General features: G+C 33.1%; 1 protein-coding gene across 4 annotated transcripts in view; it reads right to left on the bottom strand.

Annotated features, from left to right (window-relative positions):
• LOC143225484 (transcriptional enhancer factor TEF-1-like) overlaps positions 1–15,566 on the bottom strand; it is a 127,480-nt gene that overhangs the window by 16,766 nt on the left and 95,148 nt on the right. For 2 of the 4 annotated variants that reach the window (XM_076454971.1, XM_076454972.1), the window contains 5 exons: positions 12,640–12,852; positions 11,633–11,673; positions 5,167–5,353; positions 3,753–3,815; positions 1,258–1,365 (listed from right to left, as the gene is read on the bottom strand). In XM_076454971.1, the coding sequence (XP_076311086.1) occupies positions 1,258–1,365; positions 3,753–3,815; positions 5,167–5,353; positions 11,633–11,673; positions 12,640–12,852 (612 nt within the window). The remainder of the gene's footprint in view (positions 1–1,257; positions 1,366–3,752; positions 3,816–5,166; positions 5,354–11,632; positions 11,674–12,639; positions 12,853–15,566) is intronic. The other 2 variants (XM_076454974.1, XM_076454975.1) reach the window with 2 other exon arrangements.

Genomic DNA, 15,566 nt, shown 5'->3' with positions numbered 1-15,566 from the left:
ATTGTTTCTTCTGGCAGTATCATCCATGGTTTCTTTTTCTTGCCAGCACTATCCCTGTAAACAGGCCCAGCTACTTTATGTTTAGCTTCTGCTATTGCTTTCTGGTAATGGACTTGAACTCCTTTGCAATATGTCCCATTTTATAAAACATAAAACCTCTTCTCCCTTCTATTAACCTCCTTCCACTTTTGGTAGACCCTTCCTTCTGGTCAGTTGTCACTAGTTTTTTAATTTAGCTGTATAATTTTTAATTTGCCAGTTTGTTTTGAATTTCACATAAAGCTATGCAAAGATTATCTTTATCCATCCCTAATTTAGCAGTGAAAGACTACAGGAAAGGCAGCTAGTCATGATTATTCATAGCCATCTCTTGAGTTACTCTTTTACCAATGAATAGTGGGATTAAAAACTACACGAGGGCTATCTGCACTAGCTGTCACTAATTTAGCAGTGCAAGACAACAGCAAGGGAAACTAGTCATCACCATCACATTACAATGCCTCCATGGCTGAAAGGGCAGTTATGTTTGCCGTAATAGGAATCCAAGCATGCAACATTCAGATTACGAGTTGAACACCTTAACCACCTGACCAGTTATAATCCCTCCATGGGCTTCCATAAATTGTTTTGCCAGCTTGATCATTTTTTTGTCTTTTGATGGTCTCTCCTTTAGGAACAGTTACATGTCAACTGAACATGTGTTTATGAACTGTTCTTACATTAGTAGATCTGCCAGTCACTCAAAACCATTTTCACACTTGACCATGTCAACTCATCTGGTGAAATATTGCCACAGATGTTCCACAAACTGAAACAGTTTCTTCAGCATCAGCAAAAACCTCCCTCACTTAATTGATATCGTTTCAGTAAAGTCACCTTTAATTTTTCAAACTTGATGGCACCTTCTAATGTCATGCCTGCATATACTGGTAGGCCTTTTCCTGTGAGAAGTGAGCTTAGGCAGACTGCTCAGTTTTGACTTAAGGTAAATCTTTCCAGGAAAAAAAAAAAAATTCATGTCATCTTTCTTTCTCAAATTTGAAAAGAATTTTAAGGAAGTTAGAAACTTTAAACCTTGACAATTTAGAAATGTAAAGTGGATTTATAAAAAACATGTGAATTGACTGGAAACAAAGTCAAAATCAAAAGATTAATATGCAAAAAATCAATTAAAAATCAAGTTCAGTTAATTTTAGAGGTTCTATTCTTGATATTCATAGAAGACAAATGATTTTTCAGGAATATATTTCACCTTACCCAGAATTTTACTAGAAAGAAAGCATTTTGAGGACCTTTGTCATACAATTCCTTAAGACCACCTTTTTTCTCTGGGAACTTGTCATAGATTTGCCTGATATCAACTGCCTATAAAGAATTACAATAGTAATTGCATCAATAAATTAAGCAACTTTATTGAGAAAAAAACAAAAATAGTAAGGTCATTTTAAAAACTTGGTTCACCAAAAATACAAAAACTTGTCTTCTAGCCTATCATGTATTTTTAGTACTTCATAGATTTACTTCTATGTTATCATGACATGAATGGTATTTAAATTTGTAAACTACCATGGAGGAAAGGCAACTAGATGAGAAAAGCTGGAAGCTACATGTCTCAAAAGTCTGGCCCTTCAGGTGAGAGACCTGACAAAAGCCACTCTTGAAGAAAGAATGCACACCTGAGCAGAGCTGATGAAGGAATGCCAGAGATAAAACAAGGGAGCAATACCAAGAGCTCATGCAGCAGTGGAAACCATGTTTGAGCTGTCCAATAGGAAGCTACCAACAGAATATGACAAAGAATGCCCTCATTACAGCAAAAACCTTTGGGAGGAGACGAATAGGAACATGTACATACAAGTATCAACCTGTTCAATCCTGAGTGAAAGCAATAAATTCTCTTACTAAACAATGAGGAACAGCACACCAAAACTGGGACATTGTGAATTGAGATGAGTGGTAAAAGTATCTAAATCTGTTAAATCTCACCAAGCACACAACCTTTGAAAAACATGAGGATCCAAAGACCATCCTATAAGGAGTTTTGTCAAGACATAGCCAATGCACAAACAACTTTAGAGCACCTGGAATACAACATGCTAAAAAAGTAACATGATGGCTAAGGGTCCAATACAAAAGATCCAATGCTTAAAAACAGGTTTCTGTCCTGAATGCTCCAATGCCTGGTGATGTAGAAACCACTGCAGAATTCTCAAAATAAGCCCTTATCAACCAGCTTTAAAGATCCAGGAGAATGATATGGAAAGAGGACAGTCCAATGCCCCAAAACCTGAGTGTTGAGATATACCCCCCCCCCAATCAGAAAGACATTCATAAAAAGGTAATATTCTGAATGAGGAGGGGAGGGGGGGAACACCCACAGTAGTATTGTCTTGATCTGTCCATCAAGAAGAATTTCTGTAAGGAAGGGTAACAGAGGCAACTGAGGGATCCTGAAAAAGGCTCCATTGGTTTATCAAAACCAAGTGAAAAATGGCACATCTGGGCATAACCAAGAACAAGGGCTTCTAGTGAAACCCACATTTGAAAAAGAACCTCTTGCACAGTAGAAGAGAATGAGCTGCTATACAAGACATTCCCCAGCTCCTCACTATAGTAGGAAAGGATGAGCCCTATTGAGGAAGAAGTTAAAAATACACAGATGAACAAAATACTGTGTAAGAGTAAGACTTTTCCCACTTTGACAAGCCAACCCAACCTTGCAGCTTTCCAGAAAAGAAACTGAGTATGTAAGATTGAGTTGTCTTGTGACCAAGCAAGTAGCAGCCTTCATTCATATAATGGTGTAAATGAAGGCCTCTGGAATGAAGCAGGTGAGAAAAAGCCCAGACTGCTCAGCAAAACACATACTGAACTGATGCAAGTCCACTGGGAAGTGCTCCAAATTAAAACATCTCCATGATGAATAAAGAAAATATACAGTCTGGATATAGAGGAGATGGGGATATGCATCTGACTCATTGATATTTATCATCCACATATCTGAGGTGAAATCTCAAAGGGCAAAGTACAACTCCATGGCTAACATGGGAATAACATAGAAGCAGCTCATCAACAACATATCAATGACCATGTACAAATCTCTTGTGTTTTTGGGAAAAATAACAGAAAACAGTATAATTCCAGATGAGAAAGATCTCCCCATTTAATGACACCTTTGTGAAGAAAGTCATGAAATGCCTTCAAAAAGGCACTGGAAAGAAATGAGGGAGAGGAATGGAATGGAGGACTATATTTTCAAAGACAATGTTAAGTATCCATGAACCATCTGCAAAAGACCTTCAAATATAAGCAGTGTGAAGCAGCCTGCCCATACCAACCTTCACCCAAGAATATATTCACCAATGCAGAATGCCCTGAAAAACTACATTTGTGTTTATCTACAACAAAGAACAGACAATATTAATGGATTAGAAGAAAAGACACAGGGACAAGAATAAACTAATAGAATAAACAAAAAGCCAAGAGTGGGAGGGAGGTATTGCAGATGGACTGATTCAACCCTCAACTACAATGAGTTGGGAATACCCTCAAACATATCTCATTGCAAATAAAAGGTGGCTTGCTGCAAGTGCAATTTAAGCTTTTGGTAATGTCAGATTTAGACTTTGCTGTACATTTTTTTTTATGCTGCAGGATACTAAAAAATTGTCTTAAAGCATACTGAATGAAACAATGTTGCAACAAATTGAAAGCACAGAATCAGAATTTAATCTTCAGAAAGAGACACTTACTTCTAGTATTGGATCAGAGTAACCTGGTAAACCTCCTATGTGAACAAAAAGATGTTTGTGATACTGAAATAGAAAGAAAAATATTAAAAGTCTATTTACAGTACAAGAGACATTTGCTTATTTTGAATATAATACATGTTTCAAGCATGGCCTTTTTCTTCAAAATTATGTTTTACTTTGTAGTCAGATCTCACATCACAATTCATTTTATAATGTTCCCAGATAATATAAGTGGACTAGCCAGTGCTATAGGTTTACATGTTTCTAAATCCTTCATTACATATTTTAACTATCATTTTTTTAAGAATATAACCAATAGCAATAAACATAATACATTATCTTGCAAAGAAAGTATTGGTTCAACCTAGCAATAATTGTAACTCCATTTTGTAACTCCATATAATGAAGAAACCTGTGTGGAGAGAAAAGTGTATTGGCTCAGGTGATTACCAATTAAAATACATTTTGTAAAGTAAATTACTTATTTAAATATGATCTCACTTGTACTAGAGTACTATGCTAACTAGGCTTAGGTCCTCAAAATTTCAAAAACACACAATGCAAACCCCCTGAAAACTACCACACTATGCCCATTCAAAAATACATGTGGAGCACAAGTTTTCAGTCTGCACACTTAAAAAAAAAAAAACTAATTTAAAATCACACAATGAAAGTTAAATTTTCGTAATAAAGCACAAAATGAACGCATTGAATTAATATCACTAATGTAAATCTGAAGTGCTATTTCTTCAAAATTAATGGCATCTTAATAAAAGCACCACTTATGGCTGAAACTTTTACTGATACACATCAAATAAAAAATAAAATCGTTTAAATAAGCAAAAATATTCAACTTGTCATAATACATGCTTCATTTAATCATTTCTCCATTCTCAGTTCAATAAATTTTAGACCATTTTAAAGCAATATTCCACCTTGGTCTCTTTTTAAACTGTGTGCCTGTCCAAGGACAACTCGTACAAAAAACAACCTTATTTTGAATAATAAGTTTATTACTTTCAGATTTTCTTAGGTGCTTAAGCTAGTTTAAAAACAATTATTTAAATACAATAAAAGTAATATTATTTTCTACAAGGAATGAAAGTCAATATGACTAGTTCTTTAAATAACTAGTACAAATAGGAAAAAAAAATTGTTGGTGCCATTTCTTACGTTCGAAAGTATTCTGGGTTTTCCATTTAATTTTTTTTTTTCATGTGTTAATAACAAGAATAATGTTATGAAGCTTCTTACAACCTCAATCCTCCCGAGTTAAATTAATGTTTCAAAACAAGTTCATCATTAAAATGTTTTATTTCCAATATTAACAAACTTTGAAACTGTTAAATAGTAGTTTGGCATTTCCTTTGTGTTTAGGGAAATGAAATAATAATAATTGCTAGTAAGTACTTACAGAATCTTGGTCTCGTTGCTGTTCCATAAAAGCAGAAAATTCTACTAAACGAAGTTTATGTGTGGCAATAGAACGGCCTTCCCATGTTGATAGAGTACTTGGCGTTAACATGTCTACCCCTACAACCCCTGTTGAGATTGTTGGTTTGGCAGCTATGCCGTATGGTTGAGCAGTGAATGGTTTAACACTGCAAAATATTTGCAACATATAATTTGAATAATATTCATAAATGACATAATCTGTAGTTTTGACATGCTCTATGTGAGACTATGAACTATAGAGGACGCTATTTGAAATCAGAAGACGTTAGAAAGCTATAATTCTGGTAATAATGTAGATTTTTGAACGTTATTTTATTATTTTTATCTTTAGAAATTAAAGTTGAATAGAAAAAGGTATTTAGATTTAGTAAGATTAGGACTAAAATAGTAAATATAAGCTTTTAATTTAGTTCTTAACAGTACAACAGTTTAGGCTCAATACGCATACAGTTCATTAGGTTTAGATATAATTTAACGTAAGATTTTAAGACTTAAAATTGTTTTACTTAATAAATACAATAAAAACTAATTAATTGTCAAACTTAGGCTCAACAGTGTTAATAACAGGCTACTGGTATTTAATTACAGTATCGAGTATTTATGTTAACCTAAAAAAATAATATAATGGTTAAGGCTAGTTCGCGGACTAGCATTTCCAATTTGTTTGGTGCGATAAGTGCAACGAATGGGTTTTATTTGGGAACGCTATACTACTATGCATTTTTAAGGAAGGTAGTGGTGCGAAAGTTCAATTTATATAGAGAGTTTGCAGGTTGGAAGAAAAGTCGGAGGTTATCCTAACTAAAGTTGAAGAAATAGATAAAGAAAAGTATAAACTGTGGGAAATGACAGCAGAACTCCAAAGGGAGTTTAAGTTTTTACTTGCAAGTAAGGCATTAGCTAAGATTAACAGTGATATTCTTGAAGTTAGAAAGAGTACTATTAGAGTTAAAAGTAGTGAACTGAATTGTAAAGACCCTATTCTGTTGAGCAACAGAATTTAGCCCTTGGCTTATATAGAAAGCTTTGGTTTGGTTTGAATTTCGCGCGCAGCTACCCGAAGGCTATCTGCACTAACCGTTCCTAATTTAACAGTGTAAGACTAGAGGGTAGGCAACTAGTCATCACAACTCACCGCCAACTCTTGGGCTACTCTTTTACCAACAAATAGTGGGATTGACCGTCACATTATAACGCACACAGGACTAAAAAGGGGCGAACATGTTTTGTTTGCCGGTATGTCGAACCCTAGACTCTCAAAGTACGAGCTAATTAATAAGTACAAGGGATTGATAAAAGTATTTAAAGATAAAATCCATAAATTAATTGTGTCAGGGAAACTGCCAAGAATTAATTGTGGTGATGAAATTTCGAGTAGGTGAATAAGTCTAAATGCTAGGCTAAAATTAATATGTGGGGATGAGCAGATTAGCTAGTTTGACTTTTGGAATCATTTCAGTGAGAGTCTGGAACAGTAAGGATTTTTAAAAGTACATTGGGGTAAACAAATTGCTAAGACAAGGATAGGACCCTTGAGGGATGACAAAGGAAGGCTTGTATCTGATGATTATGAAATGGCTAGATTAATAAATTCTGCTTTTTCTTCGTTCTTAAACAGTATTCCTTATCTTGAAGAATTGGTAGATGAAAACAAAGTTGAACAAGACAACTGCATAAATTATGAGCTTGTTAAACTTTGGGAAGCTTAATGAATGATAAGGCTTCTGGGCTAGATAATACTTCTCTGAGGGTTTTAAAGGAGGTCAGGATTGAATATTTGAGCCACTTGCCACAATTTTTGCATGTCCTTGAATAGTGGACAAGTATTAACAGATTGGAAATTAGCTAATGCCACTTCTATCTTCAAGGGAGGAAATAAAAGTTGTCTCAGTAATTATAGGCTTATAAGTCTTACGTCATACGTGGGAAAAGTTTTGAAAAGTCGGATAAAAATATTTTGTAAGGTCATTTAAACAAAGGGAAACTCTTGCCGTATAAATGTGTTGGCATGCTTTGAAAATGATATAGCATATATAGATGAAGGTAAGGGTGTAGATTTGGTGTGACTGGATACTAAGAAAGGATATGATAAAGTACCACATAAAAGGTGTATTAAGAAACTTATCTCTATAGGTGTGGAGGATAAGTTAGCTAATTGGACAGAAGAGTGATTTGATGGAAGAAGGCGAAGGGTTGTTATAAATGGAGTCCAGTCAAACTGAATTAATGTTGCAAGTGGTGTACCTCAGGAATCAGTCTCAGGACCATTGCTTGTTTTGATTTACATTAATGACAAAGATGATGGAATGGTCATTAAATTCTCTAAATTTCCTGATGATATCAAGATCTTGGGTGTTACTAGCTGTGAAGAGGAGGATGCTGCTTCATGAAAGGATTTAGAACATTTAGTTAATTGGACAAATAAGTGGTAGATGGTTTTTAATTATGATAAATGCAAGATATTGGAAATGGGTTATTGTAATTTGAATTATAAATATAATTTGGATGGTAATAACCTTAACAGTGTTATAAAAGGAAAGGATCTTGGTGTAGTGGTTCATATCTCTATTAAGCCAACAAAGTAGTGTACTGTTGCCAGTGGAAGGGCAAATATGATTTCAGGTTGTAACCACAGAAATATTGAATACAAGTCTAAAGAGGTTATAATTTCATTGTATAGGTCACTGGTTAAGCCACATTTGGAGTATTGTGCTCAGTCTTGGGCTCCTTACCTTAGGAAAGACAGTTAACTGTTGGAAAGGGCTCAGAGTAGGATTACTAAAATGGTACCTAATACGGAGAGGTTGTCATATGAGGAGAGATTAAGATCCTTAAATTTTTCTCTTGAATAAAAAAAATAGTTAAAGGAATTGATAATATTGACACATCAACACTTTTCATACTTAACAGTGAGATTTATATAACTAGGGAACATAAATACAGACTTAGGCAAAGTAGAAGTTGTCTTCAGCTGACACAATTTTATTTTTCAAATAGGTTGGTTGGCACGTGGAATGGGTTGCCTTCGGATGTTGTGAAGGCAATAAATTTGAGTGAGTTTAAAAAACAAAACAAAACTTAATAGATATACAAGAATGATAATGGGTGGCTTTAAAGTTTTTTATTTATTTATTTTATAGTTTTAGTTTGGTTTAAAGGATGGGAAGCTGAGATGGATTAACAGAACTTTTGTTATCCCTATACACTGATGCATGTAACATATATTGTTTGGTGTGTATTGCATAAATCTCGCCTGTTCTCTAAATTTGTGGAATATTCCAGATAGTAAGAATCAACAACATATCTTTTATGAAAACACTAGCTATCTCCAAATATTGTTGAACTTTCCAGAATTTCACCTAAAGAGTGTAAAAGCTAGCAAAAGAGACAGTATATTGTTTGGTCGCTACAGTCAGTACACTATAAGCATCGGATGCTATAGTTGTGACAAACGCTTATTAAACGGAAAACTACATAATTTGACCAGAAACGTTTATAGATTTAAAACATTATAACTCATTTCACTTCAGACATTAGTATATCTGTGAAGACATCGCATATCTTCAGAAGAAAACTCAAATGTGAAGAATAGAAATAGCTAGCATTCCTGTCAAGTGAAGTTTATCTGTGCATCAACATAAAAATAATTTACGCCTCATGGTTCACGAGGACATGGACCGTTGATAAAATATTCAGTTCCAGAAGAGAAAGAAGACTGAGTATTGATTATGAGTTTGTAAAATTTTTGTAAATAATTATTTGTAAAAACTGTTATTACTAATTTTATTATTATTTGTATATTAAAATATATTTGTGTTAAGAGAGAAAATTATGTGTTTCAGTCTTGTTAGCATAAATTTGATACATATAGTCATTCAACTAACTTTTAAATTCAAATTCAAATTTCTGGTATTTGAAATCGTAATACGTAACGTACGTAACAAGAAATTGGAGACTTGTCCGAGATAAATTATAGTACGTAGCATAATAAATTGGGAATTCGTCGTGGATTTAAATTAAAGACAAAAATCGTTCTAAATTAAAATTCCAAATCTTGATTCAGTTTATATCAGTCAGTACGAAGAAGATTTGATCATGTCTAATTATCAAGGTTTCTTGAATCACCCTTTCTTGAACAATTAGTAAAATATAACCAAAGTAAATTGTTCAAAATTTCCAATATCTTAGATTTGTTTGTTTGGGAATTTCGCACAAAGCTACTCGAGGGCTATCTGTGCTAGCCGTCCCTAATTTAGCAGTGTAAGACTAGAGGGAAGGCAGCTAGTCATCACCACCCACCGCCAACTCTTGGGCTACTCTTTTACTAACAGATAGTGTGATTGGCCGTCACATTATAACGCCTCCACGACCCTCGGATTACGAGTCGCACGCTTTACGCGCTAGGCCATGCCGGGCCCAATATCTTAGAATTAGAGGTTAAAAAATCAATGTGAAAGAATGGAATAAAAAACATATTATTGAAATACTATTTAATTACGATTTGTTTTCTGAGGAAACATTAGGGGAATACTGTAGTGCCTCCATTAGCCAATCACAGTTGAGTGGTAAAGACAAGTTAGAAACCCAGTTAAAACTCAAACAAATCAAGTTTGAACACGTCTGCGTCGAAGCTGAGAAAGAGAAAGCCGTATCAAAGCCCAGGAAGGACAAGCTCGTACTGAAGTCAAAAAAGGGAAAGAACAAGCTGGTATCAAAGTGGAAAAAGAAAGTAAACGTCTCAAGGCCAAACAAGCCCGTATCGAAGCAGAGAAAGAAATTAGGCTAAAAGAAATGAAAATTATACTCAACCCTGATTGACCAAGGCAAAATGACAACTTTGATATATTAAATCAAATATTTTTAAATTACCATCATTTAATGAAAATAAAGTTCATACATACTTCCAAAATTCTGACAAGGTTGCCTTAACCACCAAAACTTAATCATTATTCTTACAGAATATTTTAACTGATAAAGCACAAGAAGCTAATGCTACTCTCTCTAGGAAATTCTGTGACGATGATAAGGTTAAAGCAGCTATTCTCAAAGGAAACGACTTAGTACCGGAGGCTTATCACCAAAACATTCGAGGTTATCGCAAGCAAGATAGTCAAAATTATATAGAATACGCCCACGAAAACTAGGATTACTTTGATCGATTGTGTAATTCTGTGCATATTGGGAATAGTTTCGACAAACTAAGACAGTTATGTGTAATTGAAGAATTTAAACGCTGTACAAGTGACGACCTAATTACTTGGATGAAAATAAAGTTGAAACACAACAGGAAGCAGCTGCTTTTTCTGATAATTACACTTTAACATATAACAATACTTTTCGTAAAAAAAAGAAATTCTTGCCAGCTCAGAAAAAAAAATCTGTGCTTGTCCAATCCACTAAAGTTAAGATTCTTATTTAAAAAATCCAGTTCCTCTAATTCGAAATCTTCTAACATTCAAGATAAAATCATCAAGGCCTGTCTGCCATTTTTGTAAAAATCTGGTCATGTTATGTCCGATTTTTGGTTTTTGAAAAAGAAAAGGAGGCAACACCCAGTGCGTTTGTATTTACACATGGACGTAATTTCACCAGGTCACTCAGCGTTGTTGATTTGGCCATTGATAAAAAAGGCTGATGTAGTTGGGGAAGAATTTAGACCTTGTGTGTCTGTTGGTTCTGTGTCTTTGACAAATGACACTGTTAATCCTATACTCTTGGGCTATTCCTTTACCAACGAATAGTGGGACTGATCGCACATTATAACGTCCCCACGACTGAAAGGTCAAGCATGTTGGCGTGACGGGAATTCGAACCCGTGACTCTTAGGTTACGAGTCGAGTGCTTTAACCACCTGGCCATGCCGGGCCCGTAACGTACGTAACATAATAAATCAGAGACTAGTCCGAGATAAATTACGTAACACTCACAACGGTGTTTAAGCAAGATAGCGGTGTTCAAAATTGCAAAGTGGGTGTGCGTCACTAAATAGATTTTGCAAATTTTACAATGATAGATTGAAAGTATAAGGAAGTCCAAAATGCAGCTCTCCTACTGACAAAAGCAACTCAATCTAGTAGGAAGGCATGTTCCTTAAAAACTCAATATAGTAATATAACTTACAGTTATTATATAAGTCAAATATGTAAATCTGAGGGTGACGTTTTCAACATCTTTGCATGCCTATTTAATTTAATATTTTATTTTCATTTTAATGTCACTCACAAACTTTTTAAAATGTATTCCCTTTAATTTTGTATATTTTTTATTGCAATGTAGAGAAAACGCTAAGATGAAATTACTGTAACTGTAATGCTGCAATAATGTAATAGGTTTTTATAGTAATTTTAGTGATTTATTTATATTACAAAGTACAAACGTTTATCTTTTGTCAGAAGTCTTTTTTCATAATTTTAATCAATACTTACTCCTCTGAGGTTCCTGCTTGACCAATTGCTGATGGCCAAAACTGTAATAAATAAATAAAATAAGTTGAGAAATTGCATTTGAAAAAATTATAGAAACTCCTATAAAGAAAAGACTAAATTATTATATGGTGTTTTGTTTTTTTATTAATATGGTTTAAATTCCAATAACATTTTTAATACGCAACTGTTACATTTAGAAACGTAACATAACTTATCAATCTGAAGTAGACTATTCTCAAACTGAAAACGTAATAATGCCTTAAAATCTCGTGCCTACAGGTATTCATTCATGTCAGGATAAGTTTTGTAGTGGGAGTGCTAAAACTATTGAATAAAACTGTAACCAATGTATATGATGGAAAATATCTAAAAAATACATGCTTCAGCCACAAGCCTGCTTACAATTTGTACAATAGGCTTACCATAAAATGTTGAAAGCAAATCAACCAAAAAGTAAATTTGGCTACTCAACACTACAAGCTTGTATAACTTTAATATGAGGAATACATTTTTTTTGTAATGAGGCTTATGACGTATTTTTTCACAGTAAACTAGCAGTAAGTAACATGTAATGAATTTTTACATTAGAAAACAACAACTCAGTTCACAATCATACAGAGCTGAATAAAATATTAAAAAGTATGTAATTAAAAATTTAAACTGTGCAAATCAACATTATTTTCTAACCACCAAATGTGCAGCATCTCCATACTTTAAAACAGGGTGCACACCCTCTCTATCCCTAGATCCTGCACCCTGCGAATTCCAGTCAGAACAACTTTTTGAAAACTGTAATTTCTTAAATTGGCTATTTTTGGCAAGTTAAAAATTCTTAGTGAATATGGTGATATAAATAAACAACTTATTACTATTTTTAGATCGAGTAGGAACAGCATGTTTTATTCATAAAACATTTACACAGGTAGTTAAATGAAAATTAAAGAAGCTTTCTGTGTTATCAACTGCAGTTGGTATATGGAACAAATATTTATGGTCAAAGTACTTACAGCTGTTCCTGGATAACTAACTGGAGGGCCAACGAGGGAAAGAGCCTTATTCTGGATGGCAGAAGCAGAAACAATTTGGGCAGATGACAGCGATGTCAGTGATTGGAGGGCTTTCTCTTTAGAAGCATGATCCTGAGAGTGAAACAAAGACACAATCTGAGCAGAAGACATGGATGACATCGACTGCAATGCCACCTCCTTGGAAGTATGGTCCTGAGTGGGAGAGAGAAAACCATCGCACCAACCAATGGTTATAAATCCTATGATTTGATCACCAATCAAAGCAAAGGAAGGATGGAAGGAAAAACAAGGGCATGGTGAACTGATCTTGTTATTTTCACGCATTAAATAAATCTCATCAACTTACAATATTTTAAGAATTACTGACTGGTGGGGTACAATCAGAATTAACTACAAAGGCTTACATGATGATTTATTGATAGTGTATTATTGATAGTTACCTATAAATATGGGACTTGCTGGTTGGGCTAAAATTGGATTTAGTATGGGATGAGGGCATCTTACCTCCCTCCAAAGCAGAAACTGTTTTTCTTTTGTGAATAAATTCTGCAAGATTCCTTTTACTTTTTTAAACTGAAACTGTGTATGAGATTTGAACAAAACATACAATAATTTATTTGTTGCTATATACTTATTCATATTAATCACATTTATATTGTGGTGTACAAACTGAGGGATACACAAGTGTAAATAATGTAAAACAATGTAATTTATAGCACATATCTGACTTTGCTAAGTTTTTTCTTTAAATTAAATGCCAAAAGGCAGAATATCCTGACTTGTGAATGCAATACATGCATATTAATATTTATATTGTTAATATGTTTCATGATTCATTTTGCAGTTTGAAAATAATCTTTGTAATTAATTGAGCTAAAATACTCTACAATGGTACAGAAAAGTTTCATTTTTAATGAAACTTCTACTTTATCATCAGATTAAAACTTAAAGCCATTTAGAATGCTTGACCATTGGGAGGTCCCATCAGAAGACCTTAAGTTGTCTATGGAATTTTTGGTCCCCAACTGCTTTACCATCTGTAGTGGGTAGAGAGGAAGAAAGATAATTCAAGTCCCTTGGTCTAAAATATTTTATGTCATGTTCAAGAAAAGAGTAAAATAAAACAATAGTTTGAATAAAATCACCTAGACTAAATAAAATATTTATCATTTTAAACCACTTTGTCACACTCACAAACATTTTTTACTTGTTGGATCTAGATATCAGCCTCTTTTATTTTTATATTGAGAAGTCTTAAAAAAAGTCCTGTAATGATTGTGGATATCATTATAAAGTACAGAACATAAAGACGTATGTAATATTTATGCAATTAGAGAATAAACCATTATGGGCTTATTCAATTCAGATACTTAAAAATGTTCCTTTATTGTTTTTATATAATGTTCCAACATTACTTAGAATTACTAGATCCATTTCTACTTTTTTTCTATTTATAGGTGGTTAATTATATCATTAAAACTTTTTTTCAGTGTCTTTGAATAATAGTGAGACAATTAAAACTGAAAAGAAAAAATAGCTCTGAACAGGTTGCTCTTGATTATAATATAAAGTAAAAATAATAAATGTTTTTGAAGACCTAATGAAAAGTGTTTACCTTGGCATGGTTAATGTTTATACATAAGTTTACAACTGCATGATTTTTATGGTGAAACATTTTTTTTTTTTTTTTATTATTGAAAACATCATACATACCAATGATAAATGATAAAATGGCTTCTGAATGTTAGGAGATTTGTATAAAGTCTTTGCCTGTTGATGGAGGCTATGTAAAATGTTATGAAATTTCTAAGGATTCATTTCATTATCAATGTAGTAGACTGTCAGAAACAACATACAAACATATATGCAGTGGCATATTTAGGTAGGGGCTAGAGGGCCCATGGTTCTTAATGGAGGCTCATTGATAATTTTATTCTATGTAAAATTACATGGGATAAAGGACACACAAAAATTATTAGCCCCTGGTTCCACACAACCTTAAATCCTCTAACTGTAATGCCAAAAAATTGTCATACCACTGTTATTGCTGCCAAAATACTTGTAAACAATTGAAAACTTCTGGTTTATTCAGTAATGGAAAATATAATTCAACAGTAAGCAACAATGGAAATCTAGTAAATGAAAATGTTACTGAAACAATGATTTCATTAAAATGTACTGATTTTGGAGATCAAAAGAATATCCTAAAGACTCGGATAGATCTGGATGTGACTGAACATGATTTACAGAATCTACTGGTATCTACTATGTTCCAGAATATAAACAAAACATTAAACATGCTAGATGAAATAAAAATGGATGTTAATGAAATCAAAGATTCTGTAACCTTTTTGTATGATGAAATATTCTTAACACAAAGCAATACCAAGGTATTAAAACAGGATGAGGAAATTTTGGAGTCTAATAATATTAAAAACAATGATTTAATGATCTGTAATAGTATGACAAGATACATAGAATAATACAACAAGATAACGATGAATTGAAAGGTATTCTACACAAAGTGGCTGAAAAATTTAGTATACCATATAATTAAAAAATTAAGTATTAATGGTGCATAGAATACCTGTCCATAATAGTAAAAACTAGCACCTATAATAGTTAAATTCAAGTGTTTTTGATAAATAGAAATGGTTAAAGAATAAGAATAAAGTGGCTAAACAAAATCAAATACAACAGAATATATGGATATGAAGGCAGAATTTATATAAATAAAAATCTAACAGCTGCTAATAAAGAACTGTTTTGGAAGGTAAGAACATTATTAAAAGAACAATATAAGTTTATTTGGGGAAAAAATGATAATGTGTTTTTAATGAAACCAAAAATTAATGATAAAGTAATGAAATTAATATTGAATTGTAATTTTGAAAATCAGCAATTTA

This window comes from Tachypleus tridentatus, chromosome 9 (assembly GCF_004210375.1).
Source record: "Tachypleus tridentatus isolate NWPU-2018 chromosome 9, ASM421037v1, whole genome shotgun sequence".
In the NCBI taxonomy this organism is placed as follows: Eukaryota; Metazoa; Arthropoda; class Merostomata; order Xiphosura; family Limulidae; genus Tachypleus; species Tachypleus tridentatus.
The sequence above is the reverse complement of the archived record's forward strand: the minus strand, read 5'-3'. Positions and strand labels throughout refer to the sequence as shown.